The following is a 27,558-nucleotide window of genomic DNA, read 5'->3' on the forward strand; positions in this document are numbered from 1 at the left end:
TCATTACAGTCATCATCAAATTAATTGGTAAATCGTTACGGAAAACCCATTAAGTCTCGAGATCAATTGACTTCTGAATAGGTAAGTGCTGTTCATTTTGCGGTAGTACGTCTAAGCCTATATGTGTTCCTTTTATGAGGTCTGATTGTTTGTATCTGTTTTTTTTAAGCTCTTATAATGACTTTGAATCTGTATTTTATGTATGATATAAAGTACTAGCAAATGGGGAATGTTGACATTTGACCTCTGGGGTCCAATATTTATATTAGCTGACTTATTGCTCTGAAAACCACGATCTATATTCATCATTATTATTGTGAAAGCCCTTTTTGCGACAACTCGTCCACACACACACACAGTATATATTATATACCATTTTTTCTATAGTTACTTATAAATATGCTGAATTTTATATGTGTTGCCTGATACTCGATCAATTTAACGCAATGTTCTATTTTTTTTCTACTCGAGAAGCCTGTTTATTTTTAGCAGTATTTTTTTCATTGATCTAGATTCTTCTTCCTTTCTCAAATATTTTGTTAAACATAAAGGTACATTTTTCAGTCATATTACATTTTTTTTTACGATTTTTCATTTTCGCTACGTTCGATTTGTCATTTTGAATGATTGATTTGATTTTACATAGTAAATTTTAAAACAATACAACAAGATGACTTTTTAAAAGTCCAACGCATAACACTACAATATATTTTTTTCAAGGGCAAATTCATGGATTACTTTTTAATTGCATTATTAATTTTTTGTAAATTATATCCGTAAGAGTTAAGCAAATACTAACATAACATAAAACATACAGAAAGTAACAATACATTGCCATGTGTTTATAATGAGAACATGTTTTTTTTTTGTTATTTGCCAAAAAATGACAGTTTTTGTTACATTATCAATGTAAATCATGTTGTTTTTTTTTTATAATTCTATCCGATCGCGGTGTGTCACTTAGTGTCACTTGGATGTGCTTAAAAAAACTTGTGCGGACAAAATTGCATTTATTTAGAGTTAATTTCATATTAATCTGCAATATATTTAACGAACTATTTTTTATCTACACAAGTTAATATCGGGAAAAATCTTTGATCTTCATTATTTCTATTTTCTTTTCATTCGGAGCTCTCTTGTGTCTTATGTTTTCTCAAGAAAAAATAGTAGATAAAACTATATATCTTTCGAATGTGATCAGCAGATGGTCCAAATCTTGAGAGTCCAGATTAAAAAAAGCCTTGGATAAGTAAACTTAGTACGAAGTACAGTACTGTTATAAACATTCCCAAACACGAGGGAAGATATCGCATATAACATGTATAAAACAGGTTGTTTGCATCGGCAACGTGCTAAAAAAATCATAATATTTTGACAAATGGATGTGTATCGAAATAACCTTTTACCCGAGAATTCGACCAATGACGATATAGTTAGTGACGGTTGTGTATTTGACAGCCAATCAGATAATACGTTTCTTGCGATGCTCGGCTACATTGTTTATCTGCTGCCATAGAAGAATATCAACAAATGCCCATTTGTAAAGGGGACTATTTACCAAGGTTTACATTGTTGCCAGACTATTTTTATTTATCTTCATAATGTGCCGGCAAATTAAATCATTCTGTCAACTGTCCTCAAACTACAATAGTTGAGCCTAGACATAAAATGGGCGAAAGAAACTGAAAGGCTGTGAAGTAAAGCATTCGGGCTTGCAGTAATCAAGATAAATAGCTGTATTGGATTTAATTAACGCGGGTCGTTGTAATACAAGCTCAGACGTATCGGGAGTTAATTAGTATTACAGGATATATTTTGTGAACTGTTTTCAGTTGATTTCTTCATCCGTCAAGGTAAGTTTGATCGGACCAATCTGTGACAATCATAGTTGAAAGAGTGATTAATTTTGGACAATGTTTTCTCAATCAACTGCTGTCTTTGACAATTTATTTATTTGTAAATACACGTGTCATTAATACTATATATATCTTAGACAGACCAATAGAATTCAGGCAAATGATTTAAACTTCCAACAGGTATTGACGCCCTTTTCTGGAACAAGTTGGATCGTATTTACTTTGAATGAACAAGTTTTACTCAAGAAAAGGATAAATTCCCGGCACTTTAAATCATTATTTTGAAATAAGTTGAAAGTTACACAGGTCAAAAGAGACTAAAGGTATTTACATTTTGACATTGCACTTTTTGTAAAAGATTTTTCTTGATTGACATTTATTTGTACATTTAGCAGCATTTATTCCTTGAACAGTTTTAGCTTGCTGCTTGTATTAGTTGTTTTTGAGGGTTTTTCTTATTCCAAAACTTCGATTTTATCGCTGAAGGGATTTCTATTACAGTTAATGATGTGGAAGAATCTTATTGATAATTTTAACAGTTTTCAGTGCAGTTAAAAAAAAAAAAAGACTCTTAAAAGGAGTGCTTATTTGCATATTTTCATTTTCTTTTTGGTATAGGGCAACATATGTTTTTATTTCTGACATTCAGCTAATAAAAAAATTCAGTTATAATAATCATAAATTTATTGTTTTTTCAGGTGTGAAGCTTTTCTTTACGGGTTCTACTTAAACCGCCAAAACGAAGTACCCACAGGCATACTCGGTTCACCAGCAGAATCGGACTGGGAAGATGCCAGTTCTGACCAGGGAGAATTTAGCTGTCAAATTTAGACAGAACTGGATGGCTAAATATCCTCTGGATACCTGCAGTAATGGTGGAATTAACTTAGATGACAGTTTGACAAGCTTAAACTGGCTACAGAATCTGAACATCATGAAGATTACATCCCCAACTCCTCCACCAAGTCCAGTGCCATTTGGTAATTATGCCAACAATGAGATTAATAAGAACATGAAGGTCAATCCAAATGCCATCCTAAATGTCTCCTGTGCACCACCACAATGTAAAATGGAGCCTAAGTTCCAGCTTGGGGATACAGCACCTACAAGTTTGAATGGAGAAGCTATAGACTATAAGACAAATCCATACGTGAAGCCTCCATATTCCTATGCTACATTAATTTGTATGGCAATGAAAGAAACTAAGAAGAGCAAGATTACATTATCCTCCATCTATAACTGGATCACAGAAAACTTTATGTATTACAGACTTGCAGACCCAAGTTGGCAGGTTAGTTTATAATTTTCTTGAAAACTTCTTCTCCATTTGATAAATCAGTCCATAATAGATACATGTACAAAATGTATTCTGGTTGAATAAAGTATGAGGTACATGTATAAGAGTAATACAACTATTGTTCACAGAATTACATTTGCTGTAAATCTAATTATGTATTTGACTAATAGATTAATTAATTTTGTAAACATGCAACATTTTATTACACTATGAATTAACATATGGACTTGATAAAAGCTTAATGAGGGCCTTCTAAAATAGGTTTAAGTTTATATGCACTACGATAAGATATTATTTACAATTCATGCAAAAGACATTCGTTATTTAGAGGTACTCATTACATGAATAAGAGAAGACCATGTTTTATATTATTCCATAGGTAACCTTTAGACTACATTGATTTTCTTATTATGATCTTACCTAATCAATTTACCACCTATATATAATGGCTATACCTTGGTATCACATCGATTACCGGTTATGTCTCACTGTAACAAGACATGGAAAAAAAAGATTCATAACTTTGCAGTTTAATTACATATGTGTTTTTTTCTATCTTTCCAGAACTCCATTCGTCACAACTTGTCCCTGAATAAATGTTTCCAAAAAGTGCCTCGCAGGAAGGATGAACCAGGTAAAGGTGGATTCTGGAGAATTAATCCTGATTACAATGACATGATTGACAATGGTGTTTTCAAAAAGCGTAGAAATAGTCGAGAAGGTGGGTGTCCTACCACAGCACCACCACTGAAAAAAATCAAAAAGGAACCAGAAGATGATTATGGACTACCCAGTTGTCATGGTAAAGCTCTAAGAAATGAAAGTGTTGTTCATTTCAATAATGATGAACATGAATCATTGAAAGGTGACTTTAATTGGACCTCAATATTACACCAGGACATAGAAATAGCTGGAATTAAAATTAAAACAGAGGACTTATTAGATGGGCCAGATTCATCTAATTCAGTGCCATCTGACCCACTCAGTCCACCATCATCAGAGTGTAGTTCAGACAATTTTAGTATTGAGGATTTATTTTCACAGACTGATCTCTCACAGGAAGTGCCGTTTGATTACACCACAAATGATCCTTTAGACTTAACCATCAATGGATCTCACATAGCCCCACCAGAATGGTGGACTGAAGGACTGGGTACAGAACACTCAGATATGAAAAATGAACCTGGACTTAATACACCAATAATGCCATCATCACCTGTACAGGAGCATGACCATTTAGATGGCCATCCCTGGGCAGAGAGTAACACATTTGCTGACATTGCTGAAGCATTTGATGTAGACAATTTGTTTGACTTAGAAAATATTCCTAGTCCCAAACTGTCTTGATGCTAGTGTACTTCTAGTCCTATTTATTTATTACTTTTTTCTACTTTTTAAATGTACATGTGTTTGCAGGAAACTGGGTTGGTTATAAATTTGCTCAATGCCTCTTACTATACTCAAACTTCTTTAAAAAAAATTAAGATACAAGGCTATTGGTTAATTTGTAGTATAGAAATACATTTTGGTGCCTATAGAAAATAGGATTATTGTGTTCAAAGGATTGGGTGAAAAATTATGTTTTCAGTTAGGAGAGCTCTTATCCTTGTTGTCAATACTACATGTACTAAACAAATTATGTGTTCACATTAGTAGAAAGAGGTATAATTGTGGTAGGGGTCATTAAAGAAATAAGTCTGTGATCAGTAGAAAGTGCTATTCATCTGTGATTTTACTGAATATAAGATTAAGTCCCAAAGCATAATCATTATAACATGTCTATCCGTCCAAATTCTGCTGAAATTTATCCAAGGTCAGTTTGATGGAAGTTTCTTGTTTTTAAGAAATATTTCACTGTGATGTTTTTTAACACATTTCAGTATTTTAGAGAAATTGTTACTTGTTATTGAGATATTTATTTATTTACGGAGATATTTTTGCTTTTACATTTTGTACAGTACAAATTTTATTGTATACCTAAATGGGTCAGTGGAGCCATTTAATTTATTTCTTGTACATAATCATGTATCATTGTTTTGCCTATGAAAGGCCACTACTCATCTGTTTTTCACATAAATGACCATTGTCTAGCTCCTGTCTGTTCTAATTTGCAAGTCTGCAGATTTTAAATGTTCACAGACCAATGTAAATTCAGTGCCAAAAATGTGATAAATTATGAGTTGATTATACTTAAGTTGAACTTGATAAGGTTTTGGAGGTATTTAATACTCCATTTTTAAAGTTTTGGCAGTATTTAATACTCAATTTTTAGACTATTAGGTCATTATGCCTGATCAACCATTTCTAACATTTAGGAATAATTCTTGAAATAGGAAGGTTTAAATTGTATCCATATTTCATAAATATTAACTGAAATACCCAAATACTCACCCTTACAAATTTTCTGTTTTCTATAATGCAAGGGTGACATTTTTTGACTATCAAAACAGGGGAACAACTCACAAAAAGAACAGACAGGAGGATGCTGGACTTTCCAGTTCCATGCAGTATTACAATTCCGTCCATCACCAGTCATGTGACCATTAATTCATTGTCATTATATAGCACACGTCAGGTTTGACTGGTTTGCAATTAACAGTATTTATTTTTTGTTGAAAAATGATGAAAAACAATAATAAATTGTTGAAAAATTATTTGTGTTTCTATTATGAATGATGACACAACAAAGTATAGCCTCCAGAATATGCACATGTAACTTCAGATTATTGTAGTTACATGTATGTCTTCTTAAAAAAATGTCAGACATGGAAGAAAAAAATATCAACTCAAAGCTATCTTAAATGTGTGGTATCATACAAAGGTGATCATCATGGTGTCATAAAGCTGCAAACACAATTCTACCTAAGAAAGACATGGTTAAAAAAAAAACTGAAAAAAAAAACAAAAAAACTGTCCACCTAAAAAAAAAAATTGCAAAAAATGTAATGAGGTAAATAGCTCTGAAACATTGTCCTGATTTGAAAAAGGACCTTTTTACGAAGTACAAATTGTAAATGCACAAAGGCATTACATTTTAATGCTGATTAAGGTCACCTGGCAGTATTGAGTATAATACATATACAGAACAGAAAGTTGGGTTTATCATGTAAATCTAGTAGATTTTACTTTTGTTTGTTTTATCTCCATTTGGTCCCTGAATTTCAAAAGGAAATAACTACAAGCATAATCAGATATTTAAATATTGAACTCCTTGGATGAAACATGAGAAGTAGATCTTTAAAGGTGACAAATTCTCTATAGAACTAATATATCCTCTGCTATCTGATATAACCACTGATAACTACAACTATTGTTAAATAGGTCACAACTTTAAAACTTGATATATTTTATTATAATGGTAATATATGTGCCAAGGCTATGATGGTTTTAAAAAGAATTATTTCCAACATCAGGTATCAATCTTATCTCAAGTTCATGTATATCCACTGTGTTCCTACAATTTAAAATGCCGACACAGCATCAATAAACTGTTTATAGAACACAGCATCAATAAACTGTTCAGAGGACACAGCATCAATAAACTATTCATAGAACACAGCATCAATAAACTGTTCAGAGGACACAGCATCAATAAACTGTTCATAGAACACAGCATCAATAAACTGTTCAGAGGACAAAGCATCAATAAACTGTTCATAGAACACAGCACCGATAAACTGTTCAGAGGACAAAGCATCAATAAACTGTTCAGAGGACACACCATCAATAAACTGTTCACAGAACATTCAAAGCTTGCACTGTACTTTTCTACAGATTTATTTTTACTGACTTCTGCTACTCTGAACAATTTGAAAGTGCATAGTCCATTGTGAATGGGATGATTTAAAATGTACATAAAAACTGACATTATAGGAAACTGTAACTTGTAAAATATACATATTAATGTATAAAATCTGCCATAGAATCAACCGCAGATGATATCACAGAACATTGACACTGATCAGAAAATATATATAAGTAGACTTAGCTAACCTTGGAGGAAAAATCATTTCATCGACATTTTTAATAAGTATCAAAGTATTGTGAGCTTGTTAACTTGAAAATGTTACAACTTGACAACTTCTCTGTGTCTATAAAATGAAAAGTTAAACTTGATTGATTGATTGATTGTTGGGGTTTAACGCCCGAGCAGCAATATTTCAACTATATTCAGGCAATGAACATGAAGTGGATGATAAAATGAACATGAAATGATGATGAAATGAAAAATGGGATGGGACACAAGGATAATGGGGTTGATAAATTTTTTGATTGCCACTTGAAATAGGGAGAGGTGGGTAGGGTCGAGCAATTTAGCCTCCTGTGAGAGCCCTATGGTTCCTACTCCTATCGATTACCACAGCAGAATTCTTCAACATGTGTGGAAAGTGGCATCTTTCCCAACACTGTGCACCACTTTGCTGCAGGCCTATTCTTTTGACAAAAGTTAAACTTGAAGACTGTAGCAGGCTATGAATTAAAAAACAACTAGGTGACAGTTCAAGGGCTTGTGCATTGAAAACTTTATGACTATTAAGGGTCTGTCAACTGAATAGAATTATGATGAATTTTGTGGGCCTGTGAAGTGAAAACTTGCTGACTGTTAAGGACTGTGAACTGAAAAAATTAGACTTGATGACTGTTAGGCTTCTTAGGTGAAAGGTAATCTTAAATGATTGCACGAGAGGGCCTGTGAAATAAATTTTAGACTTAATGATTGTTGAGGACCTGTCAAATATGACTGTTGCAGTGCTGTGAACCAAAAACCTAAATTTGATGACTGTTTGGGTTGGTGAAGTGAAGTGGGCTAGTGAGGTGAAAAACTAGACTTAATGACTATTGGGAACCCATGAAGTGAAAATAAACTTGACGACTATTGCAGGTCTGTGAAGTGAAATGTTAGACTTTGCAGGCCTATGAACAGAAAACTTGATAACTGTTCTGTGTGTAACTTATTATTATGATAAGCCATAAAACTTTTAAAACTAAATATTCCCTCCTGTGATTGGAAATACTTTCCAGGAAGAAATACATTTGACTACTCTGAGATTCATGTTTTATTTATTAGGTAAACCTTTGTATCTTTTACCAAACCTACTTTTATGACAATCTTAATGAGATATCAATTTAAATAGGATATAACAATCAATCCTATCAAATTAGTCTCTCTCCATAATAATAACTTGTTCAAACACATTACAAAAAATCTTATTATAACACTGAAATCAATTATAAATAAATAATAAACTTTGGCCATTAAAACCCTAGTACATGTACCCTCTATTGTATATATTATTGAAAGTGTGTGGAGTTTTAAGTGAAATAAAGGTAATCATTACTGATGTGCTCGTATTACAAGTCTATACATGTATGAAATAAATACATCAACCAAACAACTTTTTAAATTCAATTAACCTATTGAAAATTATATCAGTATTAATAAATAAATCAATGCTACCAAATAAAAGGCTATTATATAGTTTGTATCCACCCAAAACCTGAAGAGCTGATGAAAAAATATATTTCACCACCAGTATCTTTTTCAGGATATTTTTAAATCAAATTGTCAGCTAAAAATATTCCAACACTCAACTGCTCATTGAAGAGGATTTGGTTAAAAAAAATAAAATGAGCAATACTAAATACTGTTCTCCTTAACACTGTGTCCTTCGTTGATCAACATTTCCTTAACACTGTGTCCTTTATTAATCAATATTTCCTGAACACTGTCCTTTATCAATCAACCTTTCCTTAACACTGTGTCCTTTATCAATCAACCTTTCCTTAACACTGTGTCCTTTATCAATCAACATTTCCTTAACACTGTGTCCTTTATCAATCAATATTTCCTTAACACTGTGTCCTTTATCAATCATCATTTCCTTAACACTGTGTCCTTTATCAACCATCATTTCCTTAACACTGTCCTTTATCAATCAACATTTCCTTAACACTGTGTCCTTCAGCAATCAACCTTTCCTTAACATTGTGTCCTTTATCAATCAACATTTCCTTAACACTGTGTCCTTTATTAATCATCATTTCCTTAACACTGTGTCCTTCATCAATCAACATTTCCTTAACACTGTGTCCTTCAGCAATCAACCTTTCCTTAACATTGTGTCCTTTATCAATCAACATTTCCTTAACACTGTGTCCTTTATCATTCAACATTTCCTTAACACTGTCCTTTATCAATCAACATTTCCTTAACACTGTGTCCTTTATCAATCAACATTTCCTTAACACTGTCCTTTATCAATCAACATTTCCTTAACACTGTGTCCTTCAGCAATCAACCTTTCCTTAACATTGTGTCCTTTATCAATCAACATTTCCTTAACACTGTCCTTTATCAATCATCATTTCCTTAACACTGTGTCCTTCATCAATCAACATTTCCTTAACCAGCTACTGTTCACTTTATATCAAAGTACACGTTAAAATGGGAAAAAGTACTTTTATTCAGCTTCTAGCGAAATCCAAGGATGATATACATGTTTGTTGTAAGTGTATGTTTATCTGTACTAGAATGCCCCCATATAAAACAGATCATCTTGAATTACATCTAATCATATTAAATAGGCTTATGATTTATTTGTATCATTATACCCAAGATTTTCACCTAAACACATGAACATTTGGCATAACTTAGGTCAACTTCTCAGAGACTTTTCTAATTTCTTTTCTTTTAAAAAGTATATTTTAAAACAGAGAAACTTTATGGATGGAAATTAATTTCCAAAACTCTTTCCTATTATTAATACAGTGGTTTTTTATATTTTTTTTTACCCTCTGAATTAATTATTACATGGATATTTTGTAAACACCCGATACTGGTCTGAATATCAAATACTAAACAGATGAAAAGAGTTAATTATTGAATTATTGACAATCCTTATCTGCTTTGGAAATGTTTTGAATGCTTAAGTCAACTTAGGTGCTTGAATATGAAAAACTGTAAAATGATCTAAATTTTGTTATTTTCTAACCAATGAAATTGAAGCAATATTTGAAAGCTGCCTATGACAGTATCTTCTGCTGAGTAAAAATGAAATTAACAGATAGTTGCCTGTGACAGTATCTTCTGCAGAGTTAAATATGAAACTTACAGAAAGTTGCCTATGACAGTTTCTTCTGCTGAGTAAAATATGAAATTAACAGAAAGTTGCCTGACAGTATCTTCTGCTGAGTAAAATATGGAATTGACAGAAAGTTGCCTATGACAGTATCTTCTGCTGAGTAAAATATGAAATTAACAGTAATTTCAATGCAGAGTTGAAATAACTTATATATAGACTAAAGCTTACAAAATAAAAAGAAATTTACCAGCACCACATTTCATCTGCTGTAGATACAAAATTAAAATGATCTATTTAGAAATACCTAAGTGTAAAATTTAATGATGATCTTCATCCTCCGACAAAAAAAAAAAAAAAAAAAAAAAAAAATCAAAATGCAATAATTGACTTAAATATCAAATTGAGAACATTTTTGTGGAAACTTTTTCATGTAAATCCCTAATAACAATTACAATAAAACAATGACTTGTGTAATATATTATATATTGCATTATACAAAAATGCATAGGTTAGCAAGATATGTATAAAATACAGATATGTGAAAAACTGTCCTCAAATGTGTAAAGATTTAAAGAATTGTTACAAACAGTAACATTATATAAGTGTTAGTCCATCCTTGTAGACAATCTGTGAAACATGACATCACTACCAAGTTAACATATACCATAAGATGAAATTCTTAGCATGTCTAGTCTATACAGTGCTCATGATTATCTACTAAGCTTTTTCATTGAATACTGATGATTGTGTGATTAAGCACTAACAGGTCTATAAAGCTTATAAAAAAATTACAGAATATTGGATATGATTATCCGAAAGCACCAAACTAGCAATGATCTTCAGTATAATTATGACTTGAGTTTACACAATAAAATGCATATTAATAATTAATAAATAGTTACACTGAAGAGCTTAGAGAAAGAAGCAAAATGAAAGTTCAAATCATAGTGTACTTTGAGGAAACCTCATTATTGAGCTGTGTTTTCAGACACTGGTCTAGAGTTAATGTTATGCCCATGGATAGAATTTATCATAGAGTTTTCATATGGTGCAATAGAAATGCTATCTGTAATAAGAAAAACTGGTATTTTAGAACTATGGCAAAATTCAGAGAATGTGACTTAGATCTATATACAGATTTACATAATATATTTTATGAGAATTTAATTCCTCAACTTGAGGAGATGTTGATTCATATGTATAAAATTGAATGGCAATGGAGAATTTTATCCAATTGTGTTGGTAAAAAATTAAGAACTTACAAACTTTTAAAAACTACTATTGAAACAGAATTATATTTAAGTAAAACTATCACTCACAGATATAGAAGTACATTTGCAAAATTTAGTTGTGGCGTAGCCCCCTTACGTATTGAAACAGTTACGTTATGAAAATAAAGAAGTAAATGAATGAGTATGTTTTATATGTAATGATCAGATTGAGGATGATAAACATGTGTTATTAGCTTGCCCTCTATAAACAGATTTGTGAGAACAATTATTTAATGAAGTCTTAAGGTATAAATAGAGAGGTTGATATTTCATCTGATGATGATAAATTTGTTTTTATGTTTCAAAGTGTTGAATGCTTTGATATAGTTGCTAAAACCTGCTTTAATATTTTAGATAGAAAAAATAGTTTTCTGTATTCATGATAACATTTTATCTTCTAAGCTTAGTCACGTTTTACATGTGTGTTTATATTATGTCTTATTCAACTAATTTATGTTTAATAGTCTCCCATAATTATTTATAGAATGACACATGTACTTTTAATATATGATAATTTTTAATTATTGTATTATACTATGTTTTATTATAATATTGACATGTCTTATGTCATACACGTGGTGAGACTTTAATAAAATATTGAATCTTGAATCTTATTAACTAGCATTATAGCCACTATAAAATTTCATTTCAAAACAATCATTTTATTCAATAAACTTTTTAAATGGGTATTAAGTAACTAAACAGTGAGAATAATGGCCATTTATACAATGAATTCTTTCTAGTTTGTTTATCAATAAAAAAGTGTGATAATAAATAGACTCTTATACAGAAAACACTCCCACAATTGGTGCATTTTGGATTGGTACATTATTAGATGAATTATCAAGTAAATAACTTTGAATAATCTTTAAGACAGAGAGCATTTTATATTACCATTGTTCCTTGAAATTGCAGAGCAGAATATATTTTCCTCTAAAACCAAAATATAATAATAATCCAAAAATCATAATCATACTAAATTGTAGAAGAACAAAGGTTATATTAAAGGTTTTTCCTATTCAGACCCTAGGATTGCTGCCACCAAATAATTCACTTTCAGTTCAGTGTAGTAAAATTTATTCAGAATTTTTTCACATTAGCAAATATGTACATGTTCAATTACAAGATCAGGCATGAATAAAAAAAATAAGATAGAACTGAAGCAGAGCTTCCAATATGCCTTACTATTCATCCCAATTAACACAACATTCACATGCATTTAATGCAATGACTACCATACCAATGAAATTTATATTGTACTTTTTAACATGTGAAAATGGATGAAAAATACAGATAATTAAAAATGACTCCAACAGAAAACTTAATAGGCATCACATGCATTTATTGGGACATTTTTTCCCAAACAAAATATGTGCCAGTATGTAAAATAGCCTATAATTTATATTGTCAGAATAGTCATGGAGTTCAATTAATCAATTAGCCAAAAATGCTATCCACCCATTTCTGATTTTGCTTCCAAAATATGATTAATAAAATGGTTTGGAAACAATTATAACAATGTCATAATGTATAAATGAAAATCTCTAGATCTAGCATACTGAAATAAAGAAATTCATGATTCACATAGAAACCTGATAATACAACTAAGACAGTCTTGACAAATGTAATACTCATTGACAAAACTCTTCAGATCACATTTCAATACACATAGTAACTAGTTTCAATCACTGAGCAGATTTCTAAATCACCATGTAAAATTTCATTATGATCACAAAAAGATGAATATAATCCAAAAACACTTTAATATTTTCATTCAGATTGATACCTGAATATGACACATCCATTATTTATTGATAAACACATGGGTTCCATGGTGGAGATCTAAAGGGGAATAACTCTGCACTCTCCACTTGACATTTAAATTTAGTGATAGCTTGATATCTGAAAAAAAAAAGACAAATACATTTGTTAAATTAATACAATAATGGCTTGAAAGTAATCTTACTTCATGTTTTCTACAATGTAGTACAGATTTATTTATATCAACAGAAAAATGTTGTGTTGTATAAGACATCTTTCGAGTCCAGTACATTTTACAAGTCCCATACTACATACTCATTATAGAGTTTTTAATAACATATTGGAATAATGGCAGAATAGAGAGTTTGACTTTTGTGGCATTTTTTCTGCAGACCAGATTCAAATGTCTGAACACAATATATAGCTTGCATATGAACATAGAGTAAAGAATTATTATATGTGTCAAAGCTCACTCTTGCTTAATATGCTAATTAAGTTTATTAAATTCCAGCAACCTAAAAATATTTCATTTTTATTGCTTTAAGGTAATGAACCACACATTAAAAAGCAAAATCTGAAAAACTTACTTTTATTATTTTCTACACTATATAACATGAGTAAATGGCAATAAAAGTACTACCACCTGAAGGAAAATACTACAAACTTTACAATTTTAACATCCTTTCAAACAAAAAAAATCATTTATATGTTATAACATGAATTTGATTTTGAGAAATTTCTAAATTTAGATTGACAAAGTTGAATAGGGCAATTGAAGAACCTCAATAAAATACATGTACACACTATTTATAGAACCACGAAACCTGTTTTAGGAACCATACATAGTACATGTAGTACATAGTCTAACTTTCAAGATTGGAAATCAGTTTATTTTTCAAACCCTATAATTATTATTATCACAGTTCTATAGAAAAACAGCTCAAGACAGTCTATGGGCCTTCATTGAACAATTAAAATCTGTCTTAAAATAGCCATACTGGTTCAGTAAAATAGCAATATTGGTCCAGTAAAATAGTGATACTGTTTCAGTAAAATAGCGATACTGGTTCAGTAAAATAGTGATACTGTTTCAGTAAAATAGTGATACTGGTTCAGCAAATTAGCGATACTGGTTCAGGAAAATAGCGATATTGGTTCAGTAAAATAGTGATATTGGTTCAGTAAAATAGTGATATTGGTTCAGGAAAATAGCGATATTGGTTCAGTAAAATAGTGATATTGGTTCTGGAAAATAGCGATACTGGTTCAGTAAAATAGTCATACTGGTTCAGTAAAATAGTCATATTGGTTCTGGAAAATAGTGATACTGGTTCAGTAAAATAGTCATACTGGTTCAGCGAAATAGGTATCATCAATTAACATTGCATCAAGAATTATTTTTTAAATTTTTTAACAGTAGTGGAAAATTAATGAATTGGAATTATTTTTTTGTCTATGCATGACATTGGCTGATTAAAGAAGTTTTTGGCTAAAATTTGGAATATATTTAAAAAAAAAAGAAGAATCCCAGTCTGTTGATAATACTATGTTTGATGTAATTGATATGGTTTTAGACTGCTTTCTTGCTGTAAATTTGTAAATAATTACCCATTCTTGCTGTAACTGTAAATAATTACCCATTATGCTTTAATACCAACCATAATCAGGACAAATGATTGATTAATTAATTATTTTTGTTTAAAGTTTTATACATAGAAATAAAATTTAATATGAAACTAGAAAATAAAGTGGGATAGGGTGGGTAACCAGGAAATGCTCAATAATTTTTTCCTTTTGTAGTTACTCCAGATAATTGCCTTCTATGTGAGTTGAGCTCTGCTTCAGGCAAATTCTTTTCAGTACTCTGGTCTGCACATTCAGGGTAGGAAACATAATCAATTTACCAGAAAATGTATGATAGTTGTTAACACATTGGAATTGTAATTGAATACATGTGTTGATAAATTGCGCATTCAAACATTTTTTCAAACAACAGCTGTTAAGTCCAATCTTCGTATACAAGGGATTCAAACTGAACTTCTTTGATGCAAAGTTGTTAAAATTTTAAACAGTCCAATATGAATAAAAACTAAAAAAATGAATTATACTATTATATTAATCATCATTATGTTGTATAGTGGGCCTAAATTTAATTTCATGACCTTTCACTCCAAGTCTACCTAACTAGTGAAAAACTGCTGGTCATGTTAAAACTCATAAAGAATATCTACGTCATTCAGATCACTTAAATGCCATGAAATAGAATGATAAAAGAAATGTAATTACCCAATAATCAAATAAAACTATTGATATAAATAATAAATAAGTGAAGAGAAATCTGAGGTATTTTATATACCTGTCAGTCTAGGAATGCTGTCACACAAACTCTTTTAACTGAACACCTTCTTAAGTACTCAATAACAATATGACAGAAGTACACATCTGAACATACCCTCACTAGACACAAGGCAAAGATACACTCACTGAATAAAGATAGAGCAGACAGAACATATCCTGACTAGACCTGAGGCAAAGATACACTCACTGAATAAAGATATAGCAGACTGAACATATCCTGAATAGATCTGAACTGAGACAAAGATGTACTCAATTAAGATATGGCAGATGTAAACGGACTGAAGATATACTTAATAAAAATATGGCAGACTGAACATATCCTGACTAGACTTGAACTGAGGCAAAGATGTACTCAAAAAAAGATATGGCAGAGGTAAACATCTGAACATATCCTGACTAGACCTGAACTGAGGCAAAGATATATTCAACAAGATTGCTACGCATGGCCATATACCCCCCACTACTGCAAAAAAGTTGAAGTGCAAAAGCCCTGTAAAATTTGTCGAATGAAAATGGCAGCACAAAATGATCAACTACATATGGTGACTAACAACCCTACAAAATTTGAACAAAACCTGTTGCATCGAAAGTGTTCCTATAGTGTAGTATGCACAAACTGAACCAAGTCCTATATCAAGATATCAGGGTATACCTCCACACCTCAAGCTTTGTGCCAAGTGTGATTTGGGCCAAGATACCAGGGTATACCTCCACACCTCAGGCTCTGTGCCAAGTGTGATTTGGATCAAGATATGAGGGTATACCTCCACACCTCAGGCTATGTGCCAAGTGTGATTCTGGCAAGATTAAAGATGAAATTCATTGTATTTCCAGGTATTCTAAGGAAAATGAGGAGAGGAAAATATTAAATATCAACAGATCAGTGCTCCAACTTCATTAAATCTAAATATTGAACAAAAATTTGTTTTGCTGATGTCTTTTGAAAATGCAGGGATACTGAAAATATTGGGGGAATTTTTTACAAAATATGATATTTATTGAATCCTTTTAAAATTTAAAGACTAATTTTATGAGCTTGTCCATGTGTAGTCAAAAGGTATTTTTCTATCTGCATAATTACATGTATGGTCTCCCTAAATATAAATAAAGGTACTTTAAGTCTTGTGGGTCTGCGGGGGACATGGGGAGGAATGTAATGTTTTGTTTGACAACTTGCATTTCCTTAAGCACTGTCCCTTGATGTCCCCTGCAGACAGACAATACAACCAACCAATTGGTAGACATAGATTTATAAACTTTAATTAAGACATGTCTTGATGGTCTACACTGGACATGAGGATGCAATAATTCTAATGAATCATGCATATCCTAGAGCACCGTCCCTTGGTGCCTACTGTGGACCAATTATACTCAATGTTACAAACCTTTAACTACCTACATGTATGTTCACTGTTCCTATTTCCAAATGTTTTGTTTTAATATTATGAGCAAATAAGTCTTTTCGGTCGACATAGGACATGAGGAGGAATGCAATGATTCTAATGAATCATGTATATCCTTGAGCACCGACCCTTGGGCACCATTGTGCACCGACAATACTATCACAAAAGTCCTTTGATTAAACAAGAAAACAAAAAGAAAAACAATTATGATTACCAAAGACTGTTACAATTCTGCCCCTTGTCACTGGACAAATTCAACGTTAGAAAAACTTTGTTCTTTCAAATTGAAACACCTAGTTTTCTCGATTGTAAGTCATCTCATCTCACCTAGACTACAAATATACAAAAGATACATGTATTGTGCTACATGAATACCATATGTTATGTCTCTATATTGCATTATTGTGTAATGTCTTACTATGTCAACCAATGGATATTAATGTTGAATGTAAATGCCCCCTGAGGGACCATAATTGGAATATTAAAGAATTTGAATTTATATATCCTGCAAAATTTGTTGAATCAAAACGATGGAGCAAAATGATTAACTACATATGGTGACTAACAAATCTGTTGAACGATTTCCCTGGAGTTGTGTCCACAAAATAAGATGGCCAGACAGAGGGACAAACACATGGACACCAGTAGTTTTATGTCCCCTTCTTAGCCCAGTGACCAAAACCACATTTCAGAAAATTTAATGGTCAGAAATAACCTATGCCTATATCATACATCAATCGATTCCTGAAAATCTGTATTCTAATTTCAGATTTGTCATCAAATCGACAAATGGTGCAATTTTTCAATATTCGAGTTCAAAGGTCACCATCCCAAAAAATGCAACTTTTGTTGTTGAATTTCATTTTGTTACATGGAATCAAATGATATCATGTTAAAATCATTTAACATCATTTTTTTCATTATTCTGTCTCTAAAATAATGGCATTCTTCTTGTAATATTAGTATCTTAATTAAATTCTATTACATCATAAGTAGGGAGAGGGTTTGTAAAGTTTTCAAACAAAAGTTCATTCCTTTTAAACACAGATTTTGATTAAGTATCATGAGAAAGATATTATATGTCTTCTTCAATCAAAATAACGTTTTCAAAATAAATTGTCAGTGGAGTTAAGAAATAAGCTCTAAATGTGTGCACCCCTCTCTTGTAATTCCATGGAAGAAAGGCTAATTTGCAAATTCTTCACAATTTCTATATTCTATAGCTAAATATGCAACATAAACTGAATCTAAAGGGTTAGGAAACTAGAAATCATTATGATGTGATCCATCTCTGTTGTCCCCGCTGTGGCAATTATTGGCTGAAAACTGTTAAAAAGAAAACCTGTCATTTTTCATCTTTCAAGGGCAATAACTCTTACAGAGTCATCTGACAACTTTGATCCCTGAAGACTTTTGACGGCCTTATAATAAGGGTCATTTCAACTATACAAATAATTTTGCTAAATAAATAAACAGTTTTGGAGATATATGTGAAAAACTACTCTCTGACTCCTATGTTCTATTTTTAGTAAAGGTGGCCATGTTTTTTGACGATCAAAAATCCCCACATCAGTTCTATGCAAGATACCCCAAGGAACATTCATACCAAGTTTGGTTCTTATTGGTCCAGTAGTTTCAGAGGAGAAGAGTTTTGAAAAATTGTTAATGACGACGACGGATGCCAAGTGTTGGCAATAGCTCACACGGCCTAAGGCCAGGTGAGCTAAAAATAAAATAATTGGTAAAAGCATTACAAAAAAAAGTGCAGAAAACTGCAAATTCACTGAAATTTCTAAGTACAAGGGCCGTAACTTACATAAAAATCAATCAACTGTAACCAAAGTTAAACTTAATCTGTAACTTCTCATAGAAAGACTTCATACAAAATATAAAATCAATTGGTAAAAGCTTTACAAAAAAAAGTACAGAAAAATGTAAATTCACTGAAATTTTCTAAGTCCAAGGGCCATAACTTCCGTAAAAATCATTCAATTGTAATCAAAGTCAAACTTAATCTGTAACTTCTCATAGTAAGACTACATACAAAATATAAAATCAATTGGTAAAAGCATTACAAAAAAAGTATGGAAAACTGTAAATTCACTGAAATTTTCTAAGTCCAAGGGCCATAACTTCCATAAAAATCAATCAACCGTACCCAAAGTCGAACTTAAACTGTAACTCTTCATAATAAGGTCACATACCACAAACAAACTTATTTGGTAAAAGCATTACAAAAAAAAAGTGAAAAAAGTGGGCAGACAAAAGCCCAGCATTTCCATGTCCCCTCACGATAAAAACAACGCAAGAAGAAATGTCAAAAAGAACAAGAACTCTAACAAGGGTCAACTGATTTTCACAACAATATCTCCATGGTTAGATTACATAATGCTCAATACTTTAACCCTAGTCAGAATTTGTCTGAAATAAATGGTGTTTTTTTTTTTGCATACCAAGTTTAGTTCCAATTGGTTTGGTAGTTTAAATTATCAAAAAATAGCAATACACATCATAAATCACTTATTCTGGGGCCATAACTCCATACAAAATCTTTTGATTCTTCCAAAATACTGATCGATGTAAGGTCATGCCCTCTTTATGATGGAGAATATTTCTCTTTAAGCTAATTGCTATACTTTTCAAGTTAATAACTGAAAAATGCCCTAAAAAAATGGAAAGAATAGCATGAGGCGAAATAACTTTTAAATGGGTCATAGGAAGTATTAAAACATTTCAGGGAAGATACAATAGTCATAGTTTTCTTCTATTTGTTATGATTTTTTAAATAAAGGCAAAAAAAAAAAACAACAGATGACAGACCCCCTATGATCTATTTTTAGTAACAGTGGCCATGTTTGTCTACAGATAAAAAATCCCCACATCAGTTCTAGGCAAAATACCCTAAGGAACATTCATACAAGGTACGACTACAATGGACACCAAGTGATGGTTAAAGGTTTCATGTAGCATCAACATTACAATTTGACTTGTGGGCTGGAAATCAAAAGATTTTAGGTGAAACTAAGGGTAATAAGAAAAAAATCAAAACAAAATTTTATAAAACAAAAGCCAGTACAAATGAGTTTAATGATTAATGTATAGTAAATGACAAGCAATCTCTTATGAAACAAGTATAGAATGTCTTTAAAATTCAATATTTAATTTTAGTCAGTAACACCCTGTTTCTCAATAGACAAAGTTAAACAATTCTATTCATCATGTACTTGAAGATAGGTACAACAAACTTGAGAATTTTTAACCTAAATTGACCATAGTTTACATAAAACTTGAGGAGACTTAACAGATTCTAATTTCTGTACAAACAATATGAAATCTACATATCTAGTGTTGTCTCAAGAAAAGTGCTGACATCAGGCAGACAGTAAATAGAATACAGTTCAAAATATTCTAATATTTAAATGTTAAACACACACGGGTGGACTACCAATATATATATCTGGGGTCTAATGGATAAATTTAAAGAGGTTTACACCTTAATGTGTAAACAGACCTTAAAATTTGATTAAATATTGCTAACATGACTAAAAGTCATGAGCTTCAACAGAAATGGGTTTAGATTGAATAATAATGTCCTCTATTGAGAGAACTGCTCTAACTGAACAGAACAGACTTCTGTACCAATGCAGGAGTGGGTACAGAAATGAAAGGAAGATAGTTCCAATCCACAATTTAGAAATGGGGTTCCAGGCTATTATTTGCTCATTTTTGTGCATTGCTCATGCTCATATTTGGCACAAAATTGATAAAAAATCAAACAAAAAGAAGGTTCCTACCCCAGAACCCTCTCCTGGACCCACTACTGCCACTGTAAACAGGAAAAATACATTACATCATTCCAAAATTGACTCGTTTACAAATTTACTAAATGGAGAGCTACATGCATCATTCTCATTATTTTGTAGATCTAAATAATAAATCCATCTGTACCAAAACTATCAGGGCTTGATGTTACACAAGAGCATTGGTACACATTATAATCAAATCAAACATATTACAAGACTGTTTACATTTTTAATGTCAAAAGTATAAACAGTAACATTCACTGATTCCATATTTATAATTATAATTATATAAAGTTGTATTTTGTATCACTCTGTGTAAGGAAAGCTTAGAGATCAAAAATATCAAATATAAATTTAAAATATAATAGAAACATTGAAAAAAATATACCTATGCTAACAACAGCGAAGAAAACATTGCTTTTATTAAAAAAAAAATTCAACAAACATGCACAAACATGCTTTAACCTTATAATCAGTTAGTTAAGGTCAAGGTCAACACAAAATTAATCAAAATATAGGCATAACTGTTAAAGTGACTGAGGATTTAAGTTACAGGAAGTCACATCATGTTAACTCAAGTCAAGATCTGAAATTAAATATTCTGTGCATGAAGTCAGCTGATCTCTGTTAATAAAAGTACAAGACCTCCCTAATGTCTACATCAATATTGGATCACTTATAATGTATCAATGTGTGACTTATCTAACTAATCAAGTTTTAACTAAGTTAGGAATAAAATAATAAATACCACAGGGAGATTTTATAAAAGTAAATATCAGGAAGATTAAAATAGCAGACAATAACCTCAAATTTTTGACCTCTTTATTTCAAAATATTGATATTATGATTAACCAGTGGAACAGTAATATCTAGGTATTGACAGTTTCAAAACATGTCCTATGGAATCTTGGTATTACATACATGACCAGTCAAGCTTGGGATCTGAATTATAGATCACAGAATTGGATCATTTAAACCAATATTATACATGTCTTAAAATCTGATCAATAATTCTAAATGATTGAGCAAGGTGTTAAAATTTGATGCAACACCAGATAGTTTTAAGTCTTAAATAAAATATGTTCTACGTTTCTTGTAATCCTTAAATCCATGAACAAATGACAACAGTAATTCAGAAACTGACAACAGTAATTGTAGATTCAGAAACTGACACAGTAATGTGATGTACTATATATGTATTTGTAGATAGTTAATATCAATAGTGAAAATCAAAATGCAAAAAACAGTAATCTAACGATTACTGGTACAAGGTTTCTGCAGACAAGTTAGTAGCAACTACATAAATGAAAGTATATATTTTCTTCATAAAAAGAATAGTAGTTGAAAATATAAATGGCAATATCATTTTTTTAAAAATAATAAAATAGAATAAAAATGCAGACCCCAAAATCCTATTTTCTGGCCTTTCCGTAGTCAAAGAAAAATAGAATGAACAACCATTTATACTGTTAATCTGCAGTACCTATTTAATTACATAATCTAAAATTCAAGCCGTAAATCTGACAAATATATATCTGAATAAATGATTTATAGTATATCAGAAAGGTTCTTAACTTTAAAAATACACTTGAAAAATAGGATCTAAATTTTACAGTTTTAAAGAAATCAGGACCTTGAATGAATTGACACTAATACCATTAATTAGATCTATCAAAATCACTGGACTAGTCAAATGTGACAATATGTATCTAAATGTTTATCTGACATTAAAGATAGGTAATCCATATCTTGTATTCAATTTTCAGGGATTGTTGTGTAAATGTATAAAATTCCTATCAGTTAAAGAGTTGCATTAGGTAGTTTTGTCCCTTTGAACTTTTTTCCCATGATATTGCCATTTGTTAAAAGCAACCATTTAATTTTTATTGTGAGGGGAGGCTAGGAATCAATTTTGCCTTTTTCTTTTGAGAAAATTTGGGTACTGCCTTATTTTTCTTTGGCGTCAGGCGGCCAAAATGTTTTTTTTTTTTAATACAAATGAAAAATATTAGGGCATCGATAGATACCGTCTTATATTGACTTATGGCTTGTCCAGGCTTTTTATTTCTTGAAAATTATAATTCTACCTTTTTATTTCAAATTTAATACTAGCCCCTCTCCCCCATAAAAATCAAATGGTAGTTCTCTTATACAGGTCTGATCTCAGCCCCCCTCCCCCATAAAAATCAAATGGTAGTTCTCTTATATAGGTTTGATCCTAGCCCCCTCCCCCATAAAAATCAAATGGTATTTCTCTTATACAGGTCTGATCCCAGCCCCCTCCCCCATAAAAATCAAATGGTAGTTCTCTTATATAGGTTTGATCCTAGCCCCCCCTCCCCCATAAAAATCAAATGGTATTTCCCTTATACAGGTTTGTTCCTAGCACCCCCTCATCCCCCATAAAAATCAAATGGTAGTTCCCTTATACAGGTTTGATCCCAGCCCCCTCCCCCATAAAAATCAAATGGTAGTTCTCTTATACAGGTTTGATCCCAGCCCCCTCTCCCATAAAAATCAAATGGTAGTTCCCTTATACAGGTTTGATCCCAGCCCCCTCCCCAATAAAAATCAAATGGTAGTTCTCTTATAAAGGTTTGATCCCAGCCCCCCTCCCACATAAAAATCAAATGGTAGTTCTCTTATTAAGGTTTGATCCCAGCCCCCTCCCCCACAAAAATCAAATGGTAGTTCTCTTATACAGGTTTGATCCCAGCCCCCCTCACCCATAAAAATCAAATGATAGTTCCCTTATATAGGTTTTCCTTTTTGACTTTTCCCTTTTACTATTGCCTTAAAAGTTCATCAGTTCTGAAATTGTGTGAATATAGAGGAGGAGATGTGGGATGATGGACAGACAGACAGACAGGGTGATTCCCATCCACACAAAACTTCGTAGGTGGGTATAAAAGGGTAGTAAAATTACTGATTGAAAACAGTAAGCAACAGTGAGGCTCTATTTGAGTTGATAGTTCTTGGCAGATTTGATATCAGCTAGTGTACATTTGTATACTTTTTCACAAATCAGATTTGATATCAGCAAGTGTACATTTGTATACTTTTCAAGAATCATATTTGATATCAGCAAGTGTACATTTGTATACTTTTTCACGAATCAGATTTGATATCAGCAAGTGTACATTTGTATACTTTGTCAAGAATCAACCCACAATAAAACTCAATAAGCTAAACACAGAATAACTTCAAACATATACTTAAATGATTTATATTACTCGTTAGTTAATTTACAAAAAAAATAAACTAACTTTTGAACTGATTTACTTTTTTACAAAAACAAAGCAAACAATCTGTTAAATAAAAACTATAAATTTTTTCCTATTTTCAAATCAATATTTAATTATTAATTTTCCAGCTGATCAAAGACACAAATAGGGATACCATCCCAATAGGTAATGAATCAATATTTAAATATTGGTTAAATACAGATAATCTCCATAAAAATAATCTCCTAAACCTTTTTAAATTCTTATAATGCTATTTCATCAGACAATCAGGGAATATCCCAACAAAGACCATATTAATATATTTATTAAGTAATCAACAAGTACACAGACACGTCTCAACAAGTACCTATCACTATATGGTAGCATGCAGACAGAAACCATTAAAAAGTTTATTAAAATACACATATCGTCAATGTATCCTTAACTGCCAAGAAAGACCAAAAACAGACTTTATCTGGCTTTCCTTGCTTACCAAACATTGAGGAGGTAAAATCTCCTGACTACTGGGAGAAACAGCAAAATCTCTAGAACTTGGTTAAAAATACAAACAACTATTCCAATTACAATCCTTATTACCTTTAGTTCCATCATTAACATAAGATCCACTAACATAGGAGCAAAGCTTGACATTATATAGGAGAGTTCAGACTCTTGGTAAAATCATACCACTTATAATCAAAGACAAAATAAACTTCCATTAGAATAGTCATCAATCATGGGTATATAAGTTATCACTGGCACAGCATCTATTAAAATTGATGGACATTGATAACTTTGGGACAAATATTAGTGGATTAACCTTCACATTACCAATGAGGGCCAATGCAGATTATTCATTGTCAATTTTGACAAAACAAAAGTGTTATTTACTAAAAGGAGGTATTTCGACAAAAAGATGGCATTATCTCTTACCAGGAGGTGCAGTACAACTTCAACATTTGGCATTCTATCTTTAGTTCAGGCAACTATAATTTTTATCCCGGAAATGGCCATGAGCTTTCTCAAATCCATGGTGCCAGTGGAGAATTGGAGATGGATGCCAATAAACAAGATAAGATCACAGGAGGGCTGAAACTAGCTTTAATGCATTCACATTTTTAGAACCAAATACTTTCTAACCATACCACTTCACAGAAGTGCCATTGTTGGGATTCTGTCATAACTGAAAAATCCAGGAATTATTCATGACCCCCAAAATGTCTTACCAGTACTGCCTAAATTTTGTACAGGTCTATTAGTAGGATAGTGGACATTTAAAGAGGCTTCAGGTCAATTTTCAGGAAAAATCTGTAAGACCCCACTTTTTTTTGTTGCTGAGATTCACATAGCACTATCTCTCCACAGGATATATTTCACTATCAGTTTTAAATTTTGATATATTTTTTAATGATCATAAATAATTACCCATGAGATATGATTTTTCTTGATCACATGTGTTTTTTAAGTTAAAACTAAGATTTCATTGTCCAAGTAGCTAATTGCAGCTATCAAAATGTGATGCTTTCTTACAAAACATTTGAACGAAAATAAATTGTTATATTTTCAAAAACATCTTTGATATATAGTGTTTGCGATTTAAAGAGAAAAGAAATAAAATTCAACTTGGAAGATTCATATTTTAGATCTAAAAAGCATCTATTTGATCAAATATTTTTTAACATTGTCACTTTTAAGTTAACCATAGTTGTTTAGCCAATATTTGATACATAAAAGTTTGAGATTTTAACAAAAATTAGTGCCTTACTGCAAAAGCGCTATTGTTTGTGGGGTACCAGTTTTAGTGGGTAGGCATTTGAGATGTACATGTAATACAGAAATAAATGTGGAAACCGAGATAACTCTAGCAGTACAGACCAAAAAAATGAAATACAGTAGTCCTACACATGTCAAATTCTAAATATAAAGAAAAATTGACTATCATATATGCTTTGGACATCATTGAGTGAAGTGAAATATTCTCACATAAAGCCCGACATTGGTTACCATTGAGTGAAGAGAAACATTGTCACATGATGCCTGACCTTGGTCATCATTGAGCGAAGTGGAACATTGCCACATGCAGCGTGATATGGGTCATCACTGAGTGTAGTAAAACATTGTCACATGCAGCGTGATATGGGTCATCACTGAGTGTAGTGAAACACTGTCACATGCAGCCTGACCTTGGTTATCATAGTATGAAGTGAAACAGTGACACATGCAGCCTGACATCGGTCATCATAGAGTGAAGTGAAACATTGTCACATGCAGGCTGACATCAGTCTCATAGAGTGATATGAAACACTGTCACAGGCAGCCTGACACTGGTCATCATTGAGTGAAGTGAAACATTTTCACATGCAGCCTCACACTGGTCTCATAGAGTGAAATGAAACATTGTCATATGCAGCCTGACATTGGTCATCATAGAGTGAAATGAAACATTGTAACATGCAGCCTGACATTGGTCATCATAGAGTAAAGTGAAACATTGTCAAATGCTGCCCGACATTGGTTATCATACAATGAATTGAAACATTGTCACATGCAGCCTGACATTGGTCATCATAGAGTGAATTGAAACATTGTTACATGCAGCCTGACATTGGTCATCATAGAGTGAAGTGAAACAATGTCGCATGCAGCCTGACATTGGTTATCATAGAGTGAAGTGAAACATTGTCACATGCAGCCTAACATAGGTCATCATAGAGTGCACTGGAATATTGTCACCTGCTATTATTTCTTTAAATGTATCAAACACACAGTGATGTTTTCTTAAGTGAATAAAGGAAATTTTTAATTTGTACACAAATTAATTGCCTATTATTTAAGTTACTCATTCATTTGTCAGACCAATGTTGATGAAGCTCACCATTCTGTAGATATAACTGCCAGTATATTTATATTATACAAAGTTGTTTAAATGATTCATTCAAGGGTTATATGAGTAAATAACAAAGAATATTTGAAACGAACTATACAGGATCAATATATTCCAGTATATCTAGCAAAACTTTACCCTAAATCTTAACAAATTGCAACAGAATTTTTTTTAGTTCTAATCTATAATTTGACACAAAAAAACAGCAAAAAATCTATCAAATTCTAACTCATGGAAACCTAAAAAAGGTACTTCAAGTAACATTGAAAAAGAGAGATAACTGTTAAACTCTGTACAATAGGATGATATTATAATAAAATTTGATACAAAATTATATTTATCTAATAAATAAAATGTAGGGATAATGGACATTTTAAAGGATCATTTACAAATTAAAGAAGAGTTTTCATAATAAGAACAGCCTAGATTTATTAACTAAAAAGTATACATGTGACAACTGTTTTGAAAATTAATACCAGTTTACTCTTCCACATTAAGGGGAGACTAATAAAATCACTGAAAAAATTAGATTCTTCCCCATAAAAATTTAAGACTTGTTGAAGGTTTTTGGTTAAAATTACTAAATTTTCTGTGAAAAATACAAGATAATTAAATTTTT

The 27,558-nt window shown here is 31.6% G+C and overlaps 2 protein-coding genes across 3 annotated transcripts in view; one reads left to right on the forward strand and one right to left on the reverse strand.

The window, feature by feature from the left end:
* The first annotated feature begins 1,495 nt into the window (after positions 1-1,495).
* Positions 1,496-5,807, forward strand: LOC148618352 (forkhead box protein J1-B-like). Of its 2 annotated transcripts, none has more exons than XM_088577144.1 (3): positions 1,496-1,853; positions 2,555-3,147; positions 3,718-5,807. In XM_088577144.1, exons 2-3 carry the CDS (start codon positions 2,647-2,649, stop codon positions 4,498-4,500), a joined length of 1,284 nt encoding a protein of 427 aa, XP_088433270.1. In that variant the 5' UTR covers positions 1,496-1,853; positions 2,555-2,646; the 3' UTR covers positions 4,501-5,807. The 2 variants fall into 2 exon arrangements, with proteins under 2 accessions (XP_088433270.1, XP_088433271.1); XM_088577145.1 differs by lacking the exon at positions 1,496-1,853 and adding an exon at positions 2,041-2,179.
* A 6,759-nt stretch (positions 5,808-12,566) lies between these two features.
* Positions 12,567-27,558, reverse strand: part of LOC148618353 (WW domain-binding protein 11-like) — a 32,553-nt gene continuing 17,561 nt past the window's right edge. Inside the window, exon 15 of the mRNA XM_088577143.1 lies at positions 12,567-13,408. The gene's annotated coding sequence lies outside the window, so the exon portion shown is untranslated. The remainder of the gene's footprint in view (positions 13,409-27,558) is intronic.

Source organism: Perna viridis, chromosome 4 (genome assembly GCF_037379345.1).
Source record: "Perna viridis isolate PV_CMFRI_1.1 ecotype Kerala chromosome 4, ASM3737934v1, whole genome shotgun sequence".
Taxonomy (NCBI): Eukaryota; Metazoa; Mollusca; class Bivalvia; order Mytilida; family Mytilidae; genus Perna; species Perna viridis.

Excerpts from the sequence above, each read along its gene's own strand:
- LOC148618352 (XM_088577144.1), top strand. The coding sequence starts at position 2,647 with ATGCCAGTTCTGACCAGGGAGAATTTAGCTGTCAAATTTAGACAGAAC. Across the intron at positions 3,148-3,717 it reads TTGCAGACCCAAGTTGGCAG|AACTCCATTCGTCACAACTT; the intron begins GTTAGTTTATAA and ends CTATCTTTCCAG.